Source organism: Antechinus flavipes, chromosome 1, assembly GCF_016432865.1.
Source record: "Antechinus flavipes isolate AdamAnt ecotype Samford, QLD, Australia chromosome 1, AdamAnt_v2, whole genome shotgun sequence".
Lineage (NCBI taxonomy): Eukaryota > Metazoa > Chordata > Mammalia > Dasyuromorphia > Dasyuridae > Antechinus > Antechinus flavipes.
This window is the reverse complement of record NC_067398.1, coordinates 198345239-198365801: the sequence shown is the minus strand read 5'-3', so window position 1 is coordinate 198365801 and position 20563 is coordinate 198345239. Positions and strand designations below refer to the sequence as shown.

General features: G+C 30.6%; 1 protein-coding gene across 2 annotated transcripts in view; it reads left to right on the top strand.

The window, feature by feature from the left end:
• FER (FER tyrosine kinase) overlaps positions 1–20563 on the top strand; it is a 244817-nt gene that overhangs the window by 118896 nt on the left and 105358 nt on the right. For both annotated transcript variants that reach the window (XM_051994832.1, XM_051994841.1), the window contains 3 exons: positions 983–1105; positions 10091–10147; positions 17996–18111. In XM_051994832.1, the coding sequence (XP_051850792.1) occupies positions 983–1105; positions 10091–10147; positions 17996–18111 (296 nt within the window). The remainder of the gene's footprint in view (positions 1–982; positions 1106–10090; positions 10148–17995; positions 18112–20563) is intronic.

The window sequence follows — 20563 nt, the reverse complement described above, 5'->3', positions numbered from 1 at the left end:
CATTTGTCATGTTCTTCCTAGAATTGCATTAAGTTGTGCCTGTGAATCTTCATTTTAAAGGACAATGAGTCTGGTTCATGTAGAGAGAGTTTTCTTTTAACATTATTTTGCTTTTTTTTCTGGTTTTCCTACCTATTATTTTCAATTTTATTTCTTTACAAAAACTCTTTGCTGTGGATTCAGGTTTTTTTATAATGATTTTTTTTGTCTGCATTGAAAGCTCTATATTCTTACCCATATTCATCCTTAATTTCTGTTGTGAATTTTATTTCTCTTTGAAATATTTTGGGATTTCTCCTTTCTTGCTCTCTGAGAAGTCTATAGAATTCCACATTCTATTAGGCATCAGTTCACTTACCTTTTCATTGATATTATTTGTTAAGAGAGATTTATAATCTCCTTGATAAAATCCTTCTAATTTTAGAATGCTCTCTATTAATTTGGGTTTTTAATCATTTTTCTTCCTCTTGAAATTTAGTGTTTCAGCTTTTAAAAAAAATAGATACTTGTCATTTGATTTCTGATTCTTCCCTCTTTGATGCTACAAGCACAATGGAGGTTAAAGTGTCTCAGCTTCCCCCTGATTTGGGACATTTGCTTATTAATTGATTGTTTATATAATAGTTTGGAATGAAGAACTGTTAATAGGTGAGCTAATAAGTATTGACTTATTAAAAGTTTGTGATGTATTCAGTGAAAGGCATAAATAGCTAATATAGTAAATATTTCTAACTTAGACAATTAACTTGCAATATCATTATTACATTGTTAAATCTAAAGGATTATGTAGGAGACTTGTAGTACTAGCTTTGCCAACTATTAGTTATGTTACCTGGATCAGTTTGATTTTTGTAAATTGCAGTTTCTATACATGGGCGTTATGATAGCTTATTTCTCAAGTTCTTATTCAATCTGAAATTCTGTGATTGTCTTATAATTTTTTTACTTTAAATTTTCTAAAATATAATTTTTTCTTTCCCAGAATCTATATCGGTTTGAAGGAACTGGATTTACAAACATTCCTCAACTTATAGATTTTCATTATACATCAAAGCAAGTCATAACTAAGAAATCAGGTGTAGTCCTGCTGAACCCTGTTGTTAAGGTATGGTCTATTTTTAAAAAAAAACAAGAGTGTTTGATGTGTCTCCCTTTCATATAGTAAATACAGTTCTCAGATATAAATATAAACTTTATGACAAATTTTAAATTTTGTATGATAAATACTGTGATTAATTTATCTAGAACCTCCATTTTCAAGATTCATTGAAATAACATATTGTGGAGTATATATATTCCTAATTGTTGCTAGAATTCATATTACATGAGTATTCTTCCTAATATATGCATTATTCATCAGTTGTATATTGTGTATAACCTTGATAATATATTAACATTTATCATTCCCACTGTATCACTTTTCATACTAATTCAGTAAATGTTTATTAATTGCCTAATATTCCAGTCACAGTGATAGACACTGAGCATACAAAAACAAAAAAGATACAGTTCCTGCCTTCAAGGAGTTTATAGTTTATAGTTTGGAAACAATACATATTTGGAAACAAAATACATATTAAGTGTTTATTATTTGTTTGATTGATAAAGCTCAATTTTTTAAAAAGATATTTCTGGGAGAGAGTATCTTAGCAGTTTGAGGGAATTGCACAGTAGGTTTTCTTTTGGAGATAGCAGTTGAACTGAATTTCGAAGAAAGAAATTTTCTACATGAAAGAATTGAGAAGTGGGTACATTGAGGCAGATGTTAGTGAAACAGATTATTGTGCAAAGGTTTAGAAGTAGAAGATGGAATTTCAAGTATAGGGACAGCAAACATAAATTTGTCTGGTATATAGAACACATGAGGGAGAGTAATATGGAATAAGCTTGGAAATGTAATTTGGAGCCAAATTGTGAAGTTCTTTTAGCTCTAAAGAAAGGAGCTTCCATTTTCATGAAAAAAGAGGGAGCTCACTAGAGCTTCTTAAGAGAAGTAACATAACTAGTTCCAGTTGTTCAATGATGAAGAAAGCCATCTACACCCAGAGAGAGGACTGTAGGGACTGAATGTAGTTCACAACATAGCATTTTCACTCTTTTTGTTGTTGCTTGCTTGCATTTTATTTTGCTTCTTTAAAAAAAAAAAAAAAACTGGTTTGATTTGATTTTTCTTGTGTAGCACAATAATTGTATAAATATGTATGCATACATTAGATTTAACATATAGATTTCTACCATGTTTAACATATATTGGACAACTCACCATCTAGGGTAGGGCCTGGGGCAAGGGAAGGAAAATTGGAACAAAAGGTTTTTGCAAGGGCTGATGTTAAAGAATTGTCCATAGATATGTTTTGAAAAATAAAAAGCTTTAATTAAAAAAAATGTAGATTTTTAATAGTGGCCAAACAAAGATGATCTCGTTTTTGTTGTCAGATCCCAGTTGAATGAATAATGGAGTAAAATTAGCCAACGTTATCATTTTGACAGCTGGCTCTATGAAAATGAACTAAACACTATAATTACAAAGATTAAAAAAGAGAGAGAGAAGTAACATAATCAGACCTTTAGTTTTAGATGTTTCAGTTCATTAACTCTTTTCAGAATGGATTAAAGAGACTGGAAGATGAGATACCATTTAGGAGACTATGTTAGTAGTCAAATTGAAAGATGTTGAGAACCTAAACTAGAGTGGAGATGAGGCAGTAGATATAACACATTACAGAGATAGAATCCACAGGACTTGACTTCTTGCTTATATGTGAAGGAAAAGGAAGAAACAAAGATGACTCTAAAACATGAATTTGATTATTTGTGTGAATGAAAGTACTCTCAGACAAAATAGGAAAATTAAGCAGATGATTCTGATGGAAAGATACTGGCTTCTCTTTTAGACACATTGAGTGTGAAATATCCAAGAGGCATCTAGTTGATAGTATTTAATAGATAGTATGGTAATCAGGACTTCTGGAGTGAGACTAGGGCTTGATACAAAGATGTAGGATTATTCTGGCAGTATCCTAAGAAAGAATTCATGATGTAAAGACGAAGCTTCTGTGTAATCTTTAAGTTTTTTACATCTTTCATTCTTTCCCAAATATTTCTTATTTTCCTCATCTTTCTCCACATTTGAAGTCACTAAAACAGAACTCTTTATCTTTTTTCCCAAATGACTTTCTTTTGCTTTACTTCTGTATTATTTTCCAGGTTAATACTTTCCTCCCAATCCCTCAGGCTCATATTGTTATCATAGATTCCTCACTCTTATCCCCCTATATTTAATTTGATGACAAGACATGTCAGTTTCATGTTCTTGACATCTCTCAAATACACCCACTTTTTATTTTTGACGCTATCACCTCTCTAATGCAGGCCCTCATCATTTCATGCTTGGACTATGGCAATAGCCTGCCGGTAAGTCTCTTTGCCTCCAGTCTTTTCTCTATTCCACTCCATTCTCCAATTACCAGAATGATTTACTAGATTCAGTCACCCTCTTGCTCAGTAAACTCCTGTAATTTCATATCATCTTCACAATAAAATACAAAGATCTTCTGGTATTCAAAGCCTTTCATAACCTAGTGCCCTCCTACCTTTTTAGTCTTCTTATACTTTTTTCTTCACTATGTAGTCTTTGTTTCAGTGACATTGGCCCTCATGTTCCATAAATGATACATTCCACCTCTCAACTCTAGGCTTCATATGTTCTTTTAAGTTCTCTCTCTTCAATCTTTACCCCCGGCTTCCTTTAAGTCTCAGGTAAAACCCCTTCTATGGGAGTTCTTTTTCAAATCCTCTTATTTCTAGTGCTTTCCCTTTGTTAATTATTGTTTGTTGACTGGTCACTGCTGTTGATCTTCACTCTCTGGACCAGGGTCCACTTCAAGAACCCTGGATGTTCTTGATACCCTCATATATCCAAGGATACTCACTATCTTCTCTTTTCTTGCCTTCTAAACTTTGTCATAGATTCAATCCTTAAGCAGTTTGCATACTGTCACCTAGTGAAATCATTTAATGTTTCTATGATTACACTAAGCATATATCATGATGCTTAACTAGTTTTCAAATAAATTTCCTATGAGTTTTCCAGTCTTCTGGTGAAGTTTAGCGAGGAAAGAATAGAAAGAAAGTCATATTGGCTGGATCACAAAATGTGGAAAGGGTAATTTCCAGTGAAATTAGAAATTCAGGTTCAAATCTGATTCCTAAGGGTTTTAGAGGCATTTTACATTTGATCCTAAAGTCAGTAAGAAATCACTGGAGTTGACTGAGTAAGGAAGAAAAATGTTCAGTTGTATGTTTAAGGAAAATTTGACATTATTGTATAGGATGGATAGGAGTAATGAGAAATTTGAAAGTAGGAAATAAATTATGAATCTGTTTCAGTAATTTAGGTGAGATTTAATAAGGGTTTGAATTTAGGTGATTATTGTGATTTCAGAGTAGAAGCAGGACATGAAAGATGTTGTGAAAGAAGAATCAGTAAGATCTGGGGACTGACTAGAGGTGTGGGGTGATAGTAAAGAATCCTGGATAATGATGAAATTAGAGACTAGAAGTATGGTAGTGCCTTTGATAGAACAAAAAATGTTTGGAATAAGGAAAATTTAAGGGGAAAAGAAAGATAGTAAATTCTGATTTTAGATATGTTGAATTAAAAATATGGCTTGAAAATCCCCATTTGAGATATACAATGGGCAACTGGTGATGTCAACTAAAGAACTAAGGAGATACTAGGACCAATGATTTATAATTAAGAATCATCTGCATGTAAATGTTAATTTATATCCAGTGAGTTGATGGGATTATCAAAGAGAGGATGTGGAGAGAAAAGAGAAGACCTAGGAGAAAATTTTGGAAAACACTTAACACTTCGGCTATGTAATTTTTAGATGTTGATCCACCAAAGTAGAGTATGAAGAAGTTTCAGAGATAGAAAGTTGTGTCACAAAAGCTCAGAGATTAGGGGCAATATCCAGAAGGAGAAGGTAGTCAATAATATCAAATGCAAAAAAATAGGATAAAGATTAGGACTAAGAAAAATCCATCAGACTTAGCAATTAAGATATCACTTTGGAGAAAGCAATTTCATTTGAGAGATGAAGTCTAAAGTTAGATTGTAAAGAGCTCAAGTGTAAATGAGAGAAGAAAAGGCCAAGAATATAAGACAACTTTTTCATGGAATTTGACTAAGAAAAGTAGAGCTTTAAGATGAAAATTTTGACTCATATATCTTTTCAGCTAGCCTGTACAAACACAGGTATGTGTGCTTATATGAAAGAGAATAGATATATAATGTCTGATCCATTGTAAGAAATCTTATATAATGCTAATTGCAGAATAGTTGGCTATAATTTTTAATACAAAACAGGTTCTAAAACTAAAACCATAAGCATTGGTGAATGTAGGACAAATGCTTCTTCTAGGACTTTTTGTTTAATTAATATTTTCTACTTCTAGTTCATATTTTGCTAGTGAAAACAGAAGTATTTTTCTTTGGAAAAGATGTGGGTGGGTATATGTATGGCATGAATAAAAATAAGAACAATTAGGAATTGCTGAAAGAGGATGAGGTAAATGAAGTAGATAAGATATATTGTAAAGATGATTATTTATTTTAAATCTTTAATAAATAGAAAATATTTGGTTGTAAATAACTCTTGAATTATACAAAATTAATGCATGTAGCATTTTAACAATTGTTCAGTTACTGAAAGTTTCTAAAGTGTTCCAACAAAGCAATCCATCTTACATATTCTTATCTACTGTAAAAATTTTATTAATGCATTGAGAAACTGATCAAATTCTGAATAATCCTTTGGCCTTAAAAATGTTGTGGGATTGAAATCTTGAGTGGACCAAATGTTCTAAGCTGGTATAATGAAACAGGCTTCCTGAAAATCTCTGTGTAAAAGTAGATATGAATTTATTTTCCAATATAAATACTGGTAAGATTACAGTTTTTAATAATGTTATACATTGTGAAATTTTATTCAGCTATTAATTTTATCGGAAGCTTAAAAATAAAAACTCCAAAATATCATGCTGTCACTGTTAAGAAATTCATTCATTGGGGGAGCTAGGTGGTGCAGTACATAGAACACCAGCCCTGAAGTCAGGAGGATCTGAGTTCAAATGTGGCCTCTGACACTTAACGTTTCCTAGATCCTGGGCAAGTCACTTAACCCCAATTGCCTCAGGAAAAAAAAAGGAAGAAATTCATTTTATGGTACCTCTTTGGGAAGGATGGGTCAGTTAAAGTAATTATTTTACTTTGTGCTTTTAAAAAATAAATTATCAAAGAACTATAATGTAGTGCTATCTTTGTGGGTATAGATTTTTAATCACATGGAATAATTGAGGCTGCTTCACTAAATATCCACAGTGGACCTACATTGTATTGTTTCTCACAGTTCCATTATAAGAAAGTATGTCATAATTACTATTTTGAAACAAATATTATAAAATAACTTACCTTTACATGGTATTTTTTTAACTGTAAACAATTGTGTGGTAATGTAAATATTAATCTCTTTAAATAGATGAAGAAACTGAGTCAAGGGAAGTTAAAGGACTTTCAAGGGTTACGCTGTTAATAAATGGAAAAGTGAGGACTGAATTCAAGTCATTTGATTCTTATTTTTTTGTAAATTAAAATTTTTAAAAATGAAATTTTGTTTTAAAAGACATGATTAATTCACTTTTCTTATTTACTTACATAACTGATCAAATTAAAAATAAATAAAACAGAAATGCTTTTAATTTTAATCCTCAGTGTGGATCAGATAGATAGAAATAAAAGTTATACTCTTCAAGAGGATTATCAAAAACTTTTTCTTTGGATGGGTTTTTATTGTGAAGAACTGAATAGATATCTAAATGGAATTTGTACTATTCTTCTAATCACCTTGACTTATTTTTTAAAATTCTCTCAGTTAAAAAAAAGATTAAAAATAGCTTCAAAGACTTTTAAAGTTACATTGTAGAAGTTATCTACATTCTTCTCAGTGATGTTTAGATAAAATAGATTGACTTCCTAAACAAAAATAGTATGTCTTCTTCCTGTGTACCAAATTAGTGACTTGTTACCTGCAACCAGTGCTGAAGGTATTAGTTTCCCTTCAGTTGGTGAGCGAAGGAGATGTCTCTTATTTCCTGTATTATTCACCAATTTGAATGACTTCAATAGGCAGAGATAATTTTGAAGATTTAATTTCAAAAAATTTAAAATGTTAATTGCTTTTCAGTGTTTTTTTGGCTATTTCCATAATATACTTATATTAATGTTCAAATAATAAGTCCCTTTTGTTCATTGAATTAAGTCAACATTATAATTATTTGGTTCTTTAAATTATTTTTTTCTTAAATTAATTTTAGACATTTCATAGGAGGGAAAAAGGTTGATCAGTGGAAGAACACTTGCTATAGAGAGTGTCCTAAAAGTCTTACTGCAATTTTAAAGCCTTCACAGCTTAAAGCCATCATAGATTAAAACCACATGAATACTTTAGGAACCCCTGTATAGAAGGATATGTTTTTTTTTATCTTATCCACCAATTTTTCCCCTCTGAAATGTATTTTGATATCATTTAAGTCTTATTGACTTAAAATTGCACTAAGACTTTTGGGACACTCTGTATAAACATAACAATGTGTATAAACAGATTAAATAATGTAGAAACTAGTACTTGCTCCATTTCTGCACTAAAAAGTTATAGCAAATTGAGCCACATTTCTGCTTCATAATCATTTACATCCTAATTATTGTATGCCTATTCTATAAAGTTAATAATACTAAATATTCTTTTCCTTTTTTTTTTTCCTTGAGTTAATTAGGATTAAGTGATTTACAGAAGTTCATAGAGCTAGTGTCAAGTTTGAGGGCAGATTTGAACTCAGGTCTGTCTGATTCCAGCTCCAGTGTTCTTTACATTGTGTCACCTAGCTGCCCAATGCTATCATATTTTCCAAGTAATTTTTATATTTTGAATGTATAAAATAAGAAATTTAAAATACTAGGATTGATAAACATTTTAGTAAACTCCATTATGATATAATGGTTAAGATAAAAAATATTTGAAATGTAATTGAAGAAAATGTTAGGTATGTTTGGAAAAAAAGAAAAAAGATATCAAAATATGTTCTTTTCCTAAGATCAAACTCATATGGCACAGCGAATAGAATACTTATTATGGACTCAGGAGGATCTAAGGTCAAATTCAGCCTCAGACCCTTAACACTTACTACTGTGTGACCATGGGCAAGTTACATAACCCCAATTGCCTCGCAAAACAACAACCAAAAACAAAAATTAAAAGGCTTAACATGTAAATCATAACTCAATATTTTTAGATAATTAAGTGATAAACAACAAATATGCTCTAAATTGAGAATTATTACATACCTATAGCTAAAATAATGCCATTATTAACTATAATCCATTTTTCTTGGCTAAAACATTATATAGAAATAATTTTAAAATTATGTAATATATATGTATTTAAAATATCAAATCATGTCCTATTAAATCAAAATTAATTTTCAATGTGTTTCAAATGTACAAAGGATTTGTACAGTTTATTTAATTTGACATTGTTGCTTCTTTTGCCTCCTGTCTTAGGTCCCTATTGTTATGGACTCATTGTCGTGGGTTTTTGTCCTTTGTCCTTCCATCTACTCTCTTCTTAATCTTCTTTAATTAGATTTTTGTCAGATAATAATCAGATAGATACCATTCCTTTGTTTTATAACTTAATTATTCTGAACTCTATACATTTGTTTTTATTTCACCTTTTTACTTCCCTTAAGTATTAATTTAAAAAAAAATTTAAACCCGACTTTTTATTTTTGGATGATAGAAAGAAAAGATATATTTATTTTCTACATTCTGGAGGAAATGTAGTATAATGGATACCTTTGAATGTAGCAATACCATCACTAAAAAGATTCTATAAAGTATACTACTCCAAAAGCTTTAGATAGGTTCCTTTGAGTAGAAGTTGAATTTGGAGTATTGTAGAAAGGAAATGTAAGGTGGTTCTTTTTACCTGGGTTGTATTTCCCCAAATCTTCTGATTTCCAAATCCAAAGCTTTTTTTCTTATTAGTCTTCTTTGATTTAATTGTGTTAGCCTTTTCTGTTTTTCTTCTTATGTCTCTATTTCTATGCTTCTTTTATTGTTTCTTTTCTTTCATAAAACTTGTAAAGTTGAGTGCTTCCTAAGTTCAGTTCTCAGACCTCTTGATATCTGTGGTTTTACAGACTCCTTCAAGAATATCATCCATTTAATAATTTCATTGATCATACCTATTTGGGTGTCTACCGACATTATATTACCATCTTTGACCTTTTCTCAACTTCTGAGCTTGTGTACCTGCTCAGCCGTCTGTTGAACAAAGTCTATTTGGATCTCCTCCTGTTACTTCAAATTCAACATATTTAGAAAACTTAGATCATTTTTACTGGCCCTCCTTTCCCTCTTTTCTTAACCTCTACCATACATATAATATCTTCCCTGGGATTACTTTTATTGCTCTATTTTTTTTAAAGACTTCACAGTTTTGATCTGCTGTTTCCAGCCTGATACTGTTCTACTCTCAAACTTGGTGCCCATCCCTCCCTCTATTCCTGGGTGCTTACTATATTGATGCTGGTGGTAGACACCAATCTGCTTAGCCTACTGCAGGTTAGAACTCTGAACCTCAAGTTAAACCCCTAGTCTCATTTTATAATCTAATTCCATTTGTATTTTCAGACCAATTTCATATTGCTTTCCCTTTTGCATGCTACATTTTGACCTCACTGCCTCTTTACTATGACCTATCATAGCCTATGCTTGCTAGGAGGTATGCCATTTATTATGGTAAAGCTATTTAGCACGTTGTTTAGTCAACTGATCAAAATTTACCATAAGGTAGAGTTTAATATCCTATTGAGCAACAATGTTTCTTAAATCTGTTTTATTCTCTCCTAAGGTTATACCTTCTTAGATTTTTCCCCCCCGACTCAAATACCTTCTATTCTAGGAAATAATATTCTTCAGTGGGTTAAACGAGTGTTTTGTTTTATTTTATTTTATTTTCTATAGGATAAGAAATGGGTCCTTAGTCATGAAGATGTCACATTGGGAGAACTAATAGGCAAGGTAAATAATTAAATGTGTTAACTTTTAAAAATTCAATTCAAATTTGTATTTTATATTGGTAGTAAAATCTTAACATTAATTTTTTTTCTTCAAAACTAATTTTTTTTTCATATGTCCTAAAATTCATTAAGGTATATTTAAAACAAATTAACGAAAGCATAGTACCATATCTGGTGATGTATATGTATATATGAATGCATACATACAGTTCACTTTTGGTATATTTGCCTATTAAAACAATTGATTGAAACTGAGTAATAATTTAAAGTTTCATAATAGCTTAAAATATAATCTACATAATTTTTTCAAGGAAACACAAGAAAAAGATATATTACAAATACAAATGTGTATTTTTAAAATAGTGCCACAGTAGAAGTGAAATAATGAAAGATCTTACATAGAAGTAGGGTATATTAAACAAATTCTTTATTCTTTCTTTCTCTTTCTGGGTTATATACCAGAAATAGTTTTAAGAATTAAATATTAACATTTTTAATTTTAATTTTTAAAAAATTTTCACTGCTGTTTTATTTTTCCAAATACATGTAAATATATTTTCAACATTCATATTAGCAACATTTTATTTTCCAAATTTTTTTTCCTCCTCCTCAAGTAATCTGTTAAATATGTGCAGTTCTTTTAAACATATTCCATATTTGTTGTGTTAAGCAAAAAAAAAAAAAAAAATCACACCAAAATGGAGGGGAAAAAACCCAAAAACATGAGAAAGAAAAAACAACAAAAACAACAATAGGGGAAAAATACTATATTTTCTTTGATCTATATTCATTCTCCATAGTTCTCTCTCTGGGTGCAGATGGTATTTTCCATCCTAGGTCTATTGGAATTGCTTTGAAATACCGCATTGTTGAGAAGAGCCAAGGCTATCACAGTTGATTATCACATATTTGTTGATGTTCAACTCACTTTACTAAACATCAATTCACAAGTCTTTCCAAGGTTTTCTGAAAACTTCTTGTTGATTGTTTCTTATGGAACAATAACTTTTTATTACTTAATTTGCCATAATTTATTCAGCTATTCTCCAACTGACTTGACAATTCCTTGCCACTACAAACAGGGGCTGCTACAAACATTTTTGCACACGTGGGTCTTTTTCCCTCTTTTATGATCTTTTTGGGGACATTGCTGAATCAAGGGTCATATAGACAGTTTTATAGCTGGGCAAATTGCTCTCCAGAATAGATGGATCATTTCACAATTCCATCAACAATGCATTAAACACTTTAATTTTAAAAATTCTATGTTGTATCAAATTATATCACCAAATTGGATAAAAGTTTTAAATATAAATCATCTCAAGATAAGAAACAGTTTTGTTTTAAGGGGCCCAGTGTCAAATTAGAAAGATCTAAATTCAAGTCCTTTGTCTAATACATACTGCCTTTATGGCACTGGTTAAGTTTATTAATGCTAATTGTCAACTAAGACTGTAAGTTGCAGAACAGTGGGGGAGCTCTCATAGAAGGAAGTTCATGAATGGGATTTTCCCATATCAATAAAATCACATCCGGACCCTTTAACAAAAAGTGTTATGAATAGACATACATATGCAGCAATGCATTTTTTAACAGAGTAGTCAAGCTATATAAAGATATAGAAACTGTAAATTACAGAAAAATTATATGATTGGACTATTCCTTTTCCCCAACACTAACTTTATAAGGAAGTGCCAATGCATATATTATTGCTTGGTAAGAAATGGAAGAAAAACTAGTAAGAATGGAAGAAAATGATTGCAAATTAAATATTCTTTTGTTTATACTTCAGTTATAATGCTTAATGTTAATTTATTTAAAATATTGATTTATTTCATTAGATGTGTTTCTATAAAAAGGTTTGATTGATCTTATCTTCATGATATGAAATTCAAGACTATAAAATTTCAAAAGGTTTTACAGTAAAAAATTTGAAAGGCAAACAATCTCATCTATAAATTATTAATGTCTTGTAATTAAGCTGTAATATGTAAGGTAGATATTAATAATGTGATAAATTAGCTATTCAAGAAATATAAATTTTATGAAATTATTTATGGTACTTGGCTTATCATAGGGACCAATGAAGGGCTTGTTAAATTACTGCTAAAAGTGTGGTCAAAATATTTTTTCAAGATATAAGCTATTTAATAAATTTGTAAAATTAAGACACAAAATTTCCATTGTACATACAAATGACTTTATATGTTATTGATGTTGAAAAATTTGGGGAAGAACCCCAAACTAAAGGGTTCTTTAATAATAATAATAAAATTATAAAATTTTATAATAAAATAATAAGAGATGTTTGCTTTCTATTCCTTAATCATTTTTCATGGAAGTATACATTCATTATCTTCAGGTCCTTGAATCATAAGATACCGTGGAAAATTTAGAATGATAAAGGAATGGAAAATAAAAAAAAATAATTATTATAATACATATAAAACAGCTGTCAAATAAGGAGAGAGTGTGTGACAAGCTGAAATATTCAGTAGTAGGGAAATTTTTCAGTTAAAGAAAATTCCTCTAATAATTATTATATTTAGTCATCTTATTTTTTTAAATGCAGTTTGGGAGTACAATTAAAATTGAATTCATTTTAAAAAATTTCAAAAACTTAATAGTACCAGAAATAGAATGTGCCAATTTCAGCAAGTTTAATTAACCTCCTTTGAAAGACTGTCCTCCAAAAAACCGATATGACAATTGATAAATCATTCCATAAGAAATTCTTCAAATAGAAGAAATGAACCATTTCATAATGATTCAGTGAATAGAAAATAGAATTACCAAGTGAACAGGATCTTTCTTGGAATTATGGTAAATTGGTTATTATAAAATTCTCTTATTAGAATCCAGTGCTACCCAAATCACTAGTTATGCTACTCCTCAGCTCAGAAACCATCAATTATTCAGAAAACCTACCTTTACTTTTTTGTAAAGCATATTTTAAACTTCAAATGAACTTTTAAACTTTATCTTCTGCATTGCTGTCACATATCCTTAGTTCTTATCTGTGCTGCTTCCCATTCATGAAATATACTTTGTCTTTTTTTAATCTCCCTACCTCTGTTTACGATTTCTACCTCTTCCTGGAACTTACCTTTCTTATAGAGCTTTCAGAATCACAGATATTGTCAGTTAATCAACAAGTATTCATTAACTATTATATACCAGGCATTGTACTAAGCAAAGAATGGCAAACAGTGGCTACTCTCAGTGAGCTTACAAGTGGGAAGCTTACAGTTTCTCTAATTGGGTAGACAGCATGCAAATAATCATGTCGTACAAACAAGACACATACAAGATAAATGGAAGTAATTATGAGAAAAATTAAGATTTGGAAAAGGATTCTTGTAGAAGATGGGAATTTATCTGAGAATGGAATGAAACCAGAAAGAACAAGAGACAGAGATAATAAGGAGAGAAAAATAAGTCTCCAGACATAAGAGAAAATTGGTGAAAATGAAATACATTGTGTGAAGAATAGTAAAGAGGTCAGTGTGATTGTAACAAAATATAAATGGGAAGTAGGAAATATGTAAGGAGACTTGAAAGGTAAGAAACAGGGTAGGTTATGAAGGTAATGGGGAGCCACTGGAGCTCATCAAATAGTATAATTATAAACTGTGTGATGTGATTAGACGTTAGCTTCAAGAAGATCATTTTGACATCTGAATGTAGGGTGGACTCAAAAGGTGGCAAGCAGGTCATTAAAATAATCTTGGCTTGTGGTGATGAGGGCTTACCTCAGAGAAGTCACCAAAAGGATGTTAGAAAGGTAGAATTGACAGTTTGGGGTATAAGATTGGATATGAGAGATAGGAAAGTGGGGGTTGAGGATGACACCTAAACCTCAGTTACTAGGTGTCTTCAATAGTAGTAGGAAATTTAGGAATAGAAGAAATGAGGGGGGGGACAGTTTTAGACACATTAAGTTAAAGATTTCTGCATATTTAGTTCAGGACACAGGCAGTTAAAGATGTGAGATTGAAAGTCAGTAGGAAGTTTAGGATTAAATAAATAAATCTGAGAATCATCAGCTCCAAGATGATAAATAAATGCATCTCTTATTTGAGATTTCTTAATATCCTTGTAGCAAATGGATCATATAATGATAATATCATTGATCTAAAGTTAGAAAGGAACTCTTTTATAGACCATCCTTTAAAGATAAAAAATAATCAGGACCCAGAAAGACTGACTGGTTTGTAACCACACAGGCAGCATCAGAAATGGAGTTTGAACTCAAGTCCCCTGACTCCATAATCATTCTTATTTTAGTGTCTTTAAAGAGTTTAGTATATTATGGATAGGCAGATATTTTTATAGATAACATTTACATACATATATATGTGTGTATATATATGATATGTATATATATACACGCACACACACCATATGTATGTATGTATTTTTAAAGGGAATTAAAGTCAGGAATAACAACTAAAATTAAAACTTTTGAAATCATTGATTTCATTAGTTTCAGCCTCCTCTCTAGCTGCAACTTTTATCTAGTTTCCTAAGTTCCTAGATAATTAGACTACTCTCATCCTATACCTTTATTTACTATTATTCCATCTCTTTATCTTTATTCACACTATTCCAGTAACTAGAATAAATTCCTCATTTTATTTCATTCCCATTTCTTTACTTCCTTAAGACCCAAATCAAAATTGCCTTACATAACAAAAAAAAAAAATCATAATCAAACCCCTTTGAAAATTGGATCTTTTTAATCCCTATTCCTAGAAGCATGCCATTAACAAAATAAGTACTTATTAAAGTTGTCAAAATGGATTGAAAGTAAACTCTTACTCCAAAAAACTATTGATAATTCCTAAGTTACAATAAATTTTGTAGTGTTCTAGATGACCAGTGGCTTGATAAATTTTTTCAATGCCATGGGACACCTTTGGCAGTTTCATGAAGCCTTCTTGATAGTTTTTAAAAATTCATGTAATAAAATTTGTTGTAAAGAAAACCAGTTAAAAATTAAGTTTATATTGGTATAACTGAAATGATTCTGCCATTTTGGAGTACAACCTGAAATTATGCCCAAAGAGTTGTAAAACTGCGACCTTTGACCCAGCAATATCACTATTAGGTCACCCAAAGGTGATTAAGGTTTAAAAAAAAAGAGCTTATATGTTCAAAATAATTATGGCAGTTCTCTTTTGGGTGTCAAAGAACTAGAAATTGAGATATTGCTCATTAATGACAGAATTGCTAACAAATTGTTAATATGATTGTTATGGTATACTACTAAACAATAAGAAATGATGAGCTGGCTACTTTTAGAAGAACATGAAAAAAAACTTGCATGAAATGGTGAAAAGTGAAGTAAGCAGAATCAAGACATCATTTTGTATAGTAATAGCAATAGTATTCATAGAATTGTGAATAACCAAGTTATTTTTGAGTACTATAAATACTCTAATCAAATGTGAAGGGCCTATGAAGGAAAATACTATATACCTCTAGAGAAAGAACTGCTAAAGTATGCATTGTATGGTTTTACAAACATTTATAAAACTGCATCGAATGGTGGCTTTTTCTAGTATGAGCTGAGGTGGATTAGGGAAATCATTTAGAACTTAAGATGTAATAAAACAAGTAAAGAGAAAAAATTAAATTTATAGCCCTTAGGTTATATATTTAGAGAAAGAAGAATAGAAGATCTATTTTAGAGCCTTGGAGTACAACTTCCTAAAATTTATCCCTGTTTTATGACATCCTTAAATTATGTTTAATTTTTTTTCTTAATTTTATGGGTGAATGTATGTGTGTATATTATATGTGTGTATGTGTGTTTGTAATATACACACTTATACATGTGAAATCTAGGGGAAAAATAGCAAATCCTAAGTGAGATACTTTTCCCATATATTTTAGAAATCTTGACTCAGGTCTCTAATACTTAAATGTTTTACTTACAAAATTTTGGAGAAGTTCTTAAAGTTCTGAAAAAGACAGCAAAAATCTTATCTTAAATATTTACAACAGCAACAATCATCCTATTGGATGGGTGATAAGTTCTGACTTTTCCAAAATAACTCACTGTTTTAATCATCTTTCTACTTACTTCAACACTTTGAAACCAATAGAATGTTCAATTAAAACTAATTTGAATTAGTATTTAAAGAGTCTTTTTTCAAATAAAGTTATTAGAATTTGAGATTTGAGAGAAAATGAAATTTTAACTTCTTGGACAAAGCTTTTTTAGTTTCTTCCTTTTCCTCTAATCTCTCTCACTTTTCTTCCTCTCTTCTTCTTTCACTTTTGTTTTGTAAGATATTGGTATAACTAGGTGGATGAAGAATGGAAACCATTCCGAATTTTTTTCCACCCAAATATCTGACTAAATCTAACTTTAAATCATAATAATAATGCAAATTATGTTCTTGAATTATCAAAAGCTTATTTTTTTTCAGCTTAAGATACAAACTTTATTGCTCTTATTTCTATTTGCAAGAGTGCTTCAAATTAATTTGAATATGTTCTAATGGTATTTTTCAATTTTATTTTGAATAGTTCTTCCTGTCCCCTTGCCCCAGTGATTTAAAAAAAATTTTTTTAAATAACTTTTTATTGACAGAACCCATGCCAGGGTAATTTTTAATAGCATTATCCCTTGTATTCACTTCTGTTCCGATTTTTCCCCTCCCTCCCTCCATTCCCTCCCCCAGATGGCAAGCAGTCCTTTACTTGTTAAATAGGTTACAGTATATCCTAGATACAATATATGTTTGCAGAACCGAACAGTTCTCTTGTTGCACAGGGAGAATTGGATTCAGAAGTTATAAATAACCCGGGAAGAAAAACAAAAATGCAAGCAGTTTATATTCATTTCCCAGTGTTCTTTCTTTGGGTGTAGCTGCTTCTGTCCATTCTTGATCAATTGAAACTGAATTAGTTCTCTTTATCGAAGAGATCCACTTCCATCAGAATACATCCTCAAACAGTATCATTGTTGAGGTATATAATGATCTCCTGGTTCTGCTCATTTCACTTAGCATCAGTTCATGTAAGTCTCGCCAGTCCTCTCTGTATTCATCCTGCTGGTCATTCCTTACAGAATAATAATATTCCATAATAATAAAATTCCATACCACAATTTACTCAACCATTCTCCAATTGATGGGCATCCATTCAGTTTCCAGTTTCTAGCCACTACAAAAAGGGCTGCCATGAACATTCTTGCACATGTGGGTCCATTTCTTTAGTATCTCTTTGGGATATAAGCCCAGTAGAAACACTGCTGGATCAAAGGGTATGCACAGTTTGATAACTTTTTGAGCATAGTTCCAAATTGCTTTCCAGAATGGCTGGATGTGTTCACAATTCCACCAACAATGTATCAGTGTCCCTGTTTTCCCACATCCCCTCTAACATTCCGCATTATCTTTCCCTGTCACTCTAGCCAATCTGACAGGTATGTAGTGGTATCTCAGAGTTGTCTTAATTTGCATTTCTCTGATTAATAATGATTTGGAGCATATTTTCATACGTCTATAAATAGTTTTAATTTCTTCATCTGAGAATTGTCCATTCATATCCTTTGACCATTTATCAATTGGAGAATGGCTTGATTTCTTATAAATTAGAGTCAATTCTCTATATATTTTGGAAATGAGGCCTTTATCAGAACCTTTGACTGTAAAAATGTTTTCCCAGTTTATTGTTTCCCTTCTAATCTTGTCTGCATTTGTTTTGTTTGTACAAAAACTTTTCAATTTGATATAATCAAAATTTTCTATTTTGTGGTCAATAGTGATCTCTAGTTCTTCTTTGGTCATAAATTCAAAAAGCTTATTTTTAATAGTAAATACATTTTCATTTTCAGGGTAATTTTGGTGAAGTGTATAAGGGAACATTAAAGGATAAAACTCCTGTTGCTGTAAAAACTTGTAAAGAAGATCTTCCTCAGGAACTGAAAATAAAATTTTTACAGGAGGCCAAGTGAGTTCTGTTGAATGAACCATAATTTTGTTGATGAAATATTGAGTAATTCATTGTGATATAATGTTTAAGACACTTTGAATTGTGGTTTGCTCAATGATTTGTGAATCTAGTGTCTTTTTAAAATCTAGTACTACTTCTAAAAGAAATCAATAATGTGTTTGAGAAGAATTATTACTACTAGGTGGTGCAGTAGTAGATAGTGTAGCCTGTTGTCAGGAAACCCTGAGTTTAAATTCATTGGTTGCAGACACTTAATAACTGTGTGACCCTGGACAAAATATTTAATTTGTTTGCCTCCATGTCCTCATCTGTAAAAATGAAGTGGAGAAGAAACCATTCTAATATTTTCAGCAGGGAACCCCCTAGATGGGGTCATGTAGAGCCAGTCTTTACTGAATAATTAGATAATTCTAGTCAAATAATTCAATTGTTAAATTACACCTAATATGGACATTCCAAGTTTACTTTAATTGAATAAGACCATTACAATCTCATTTATACATTCTGTTTGTTACATTTGTATCATTTCATTAGAACTAGACATCAATTTTTTTTTCATATCTTTCTAACTCACATATCCAGGAAGCCATAGTTCCTTTCTTCTACTTGAATTCTTCCTTTTCATTAACCTTTCAATTTTATCCTTCCCAATTCCCCTTGCTAATTATGTCAACTTCTTTCTACTTTTAAGTAAAATTGCATGGCCTATCTCACATTCCCCTATTATGTAAAATGTTAAAACAGTTTAGTTGTTGGCACAGTCAACACTAAGTACAATTAAAAAATGTTTAAATAATAGCAACACATTTTTCCCTCTCAAAAAATATGATGGCAAGACTTTATTATATTTGATTCTTTCTGTTTCAGGGAAGTTAGATGGCACAGTAGACCTGAATTCAAATCCTCCCTCAAAACTTGCTTTGTGTCTTTAAGCCAGTCATTTAACCAGTATGCTCCAGTTTTCTCATCTGTAAAATGAGTCTAATATTAATACCTAAACCCAGGATTACTGTGAAAGATAAAATGAAATATTTTTTATATGCTTTGTAAATCTCAGTGTTAGGACCTATTATTATTAGTATTATCTGTTTCTTTTTGGATTAATTTTTTAAATGACCTATACAATATCTCTTAGTTTAAATATAAATTGAGGTCCTTGTTTTATAGGAAAACCTGGTAAATTTGCCTTTATAATGTTAGGGATATTACTTCACATTTATGCAGCTATTCACTTACAACTTAGTGGAGAATGTGAGACTTTTTTGTTCCCTTGAAAGTTTTTTCTAAGAAGATTTTTTTAAAAAGACAATCCAAGCTTAAGGTTCTCACAGTGGAATGTACTGGAATTTTTATACATTTGAGGGATTTTTCCTAACAGTCCTTCCAGACTTTTAAAGATTCTTGTAGAAATGTAGATATTCTTTTCACATTTTAAATATGCATGTTTCCTAGGTAACTATACATTTATGTTTCTTATCACACCGAAATGTTTATATTCTGTTTTGCATTTAAAAATCTTCATAATGTGACCCCTTTCAACTTTTCTTCCAGTTTCTTTCCTTCCCTGAATGGCTCAGATATACTGAACTACCTTTTGTTCTTTTTAACATGATACTCCATCTTCTTTCTGCCTTTACATTGACTGTATACTTCCCAGTGCTTGGAATGCTCTCCTATCTTCTTCCACAAATTTAGTTTCAACTCAAATGACCTTTTAGAAGATACTTTTCTTGGTCTCTCTAGCTGAGAAATCTTTTCTTCTGAGATTACATATTATTTATTCTATATGTAGCATGCATCTAGTTATTTATGTTGTTATTTTTTCCTCCATTAGTCTATGATAGGGCCTTTTTTTTTTCTGCCTTTCATTGTATTCCTACCTGGATTACAGGTTTTAAAATTTTTGCTTGCACATTTATGTTTCCTTGAACATATTTATAGGTACATTTTTATTTTGATGATTTGTTTCATTTCAATTAATCCTTTGATCTTTTGGGGGCCAAGAGTAGCTTCGCTAAAAATGAATGATGTTATTTATGGGATATAAAAAGTAATACATTTGATTAGTAGTTTGTAGAAAAATGTTGTGAAACTTTGTTTAACATGCTTACAATATAGTATGTAAAAAAATTATATTTTCTGAAGGGAGTTAAAAAGATAAACATCATCATGTATTAGAAAATTTGGCAACCTGTTATTAATTTACTGCTATTTGTTTTTTCTAGTCATAATGTTAGCTGCAGAATTATTTGCACAAATAGTTAACTAATTTTCTGCTCTATTATTTGACAGTGTATTATTTTAACATTGATAACTTAATAAACTTTTTAGCCTTTAATGAACTCAAATATTTTATATGTTTTGAGAGTCATTTAATTTTATGTGTTGATATCATGCTGGTTGATTAATGGAATTTCTGTACTTGCTAGAAAACTGTTGCCCACCAACT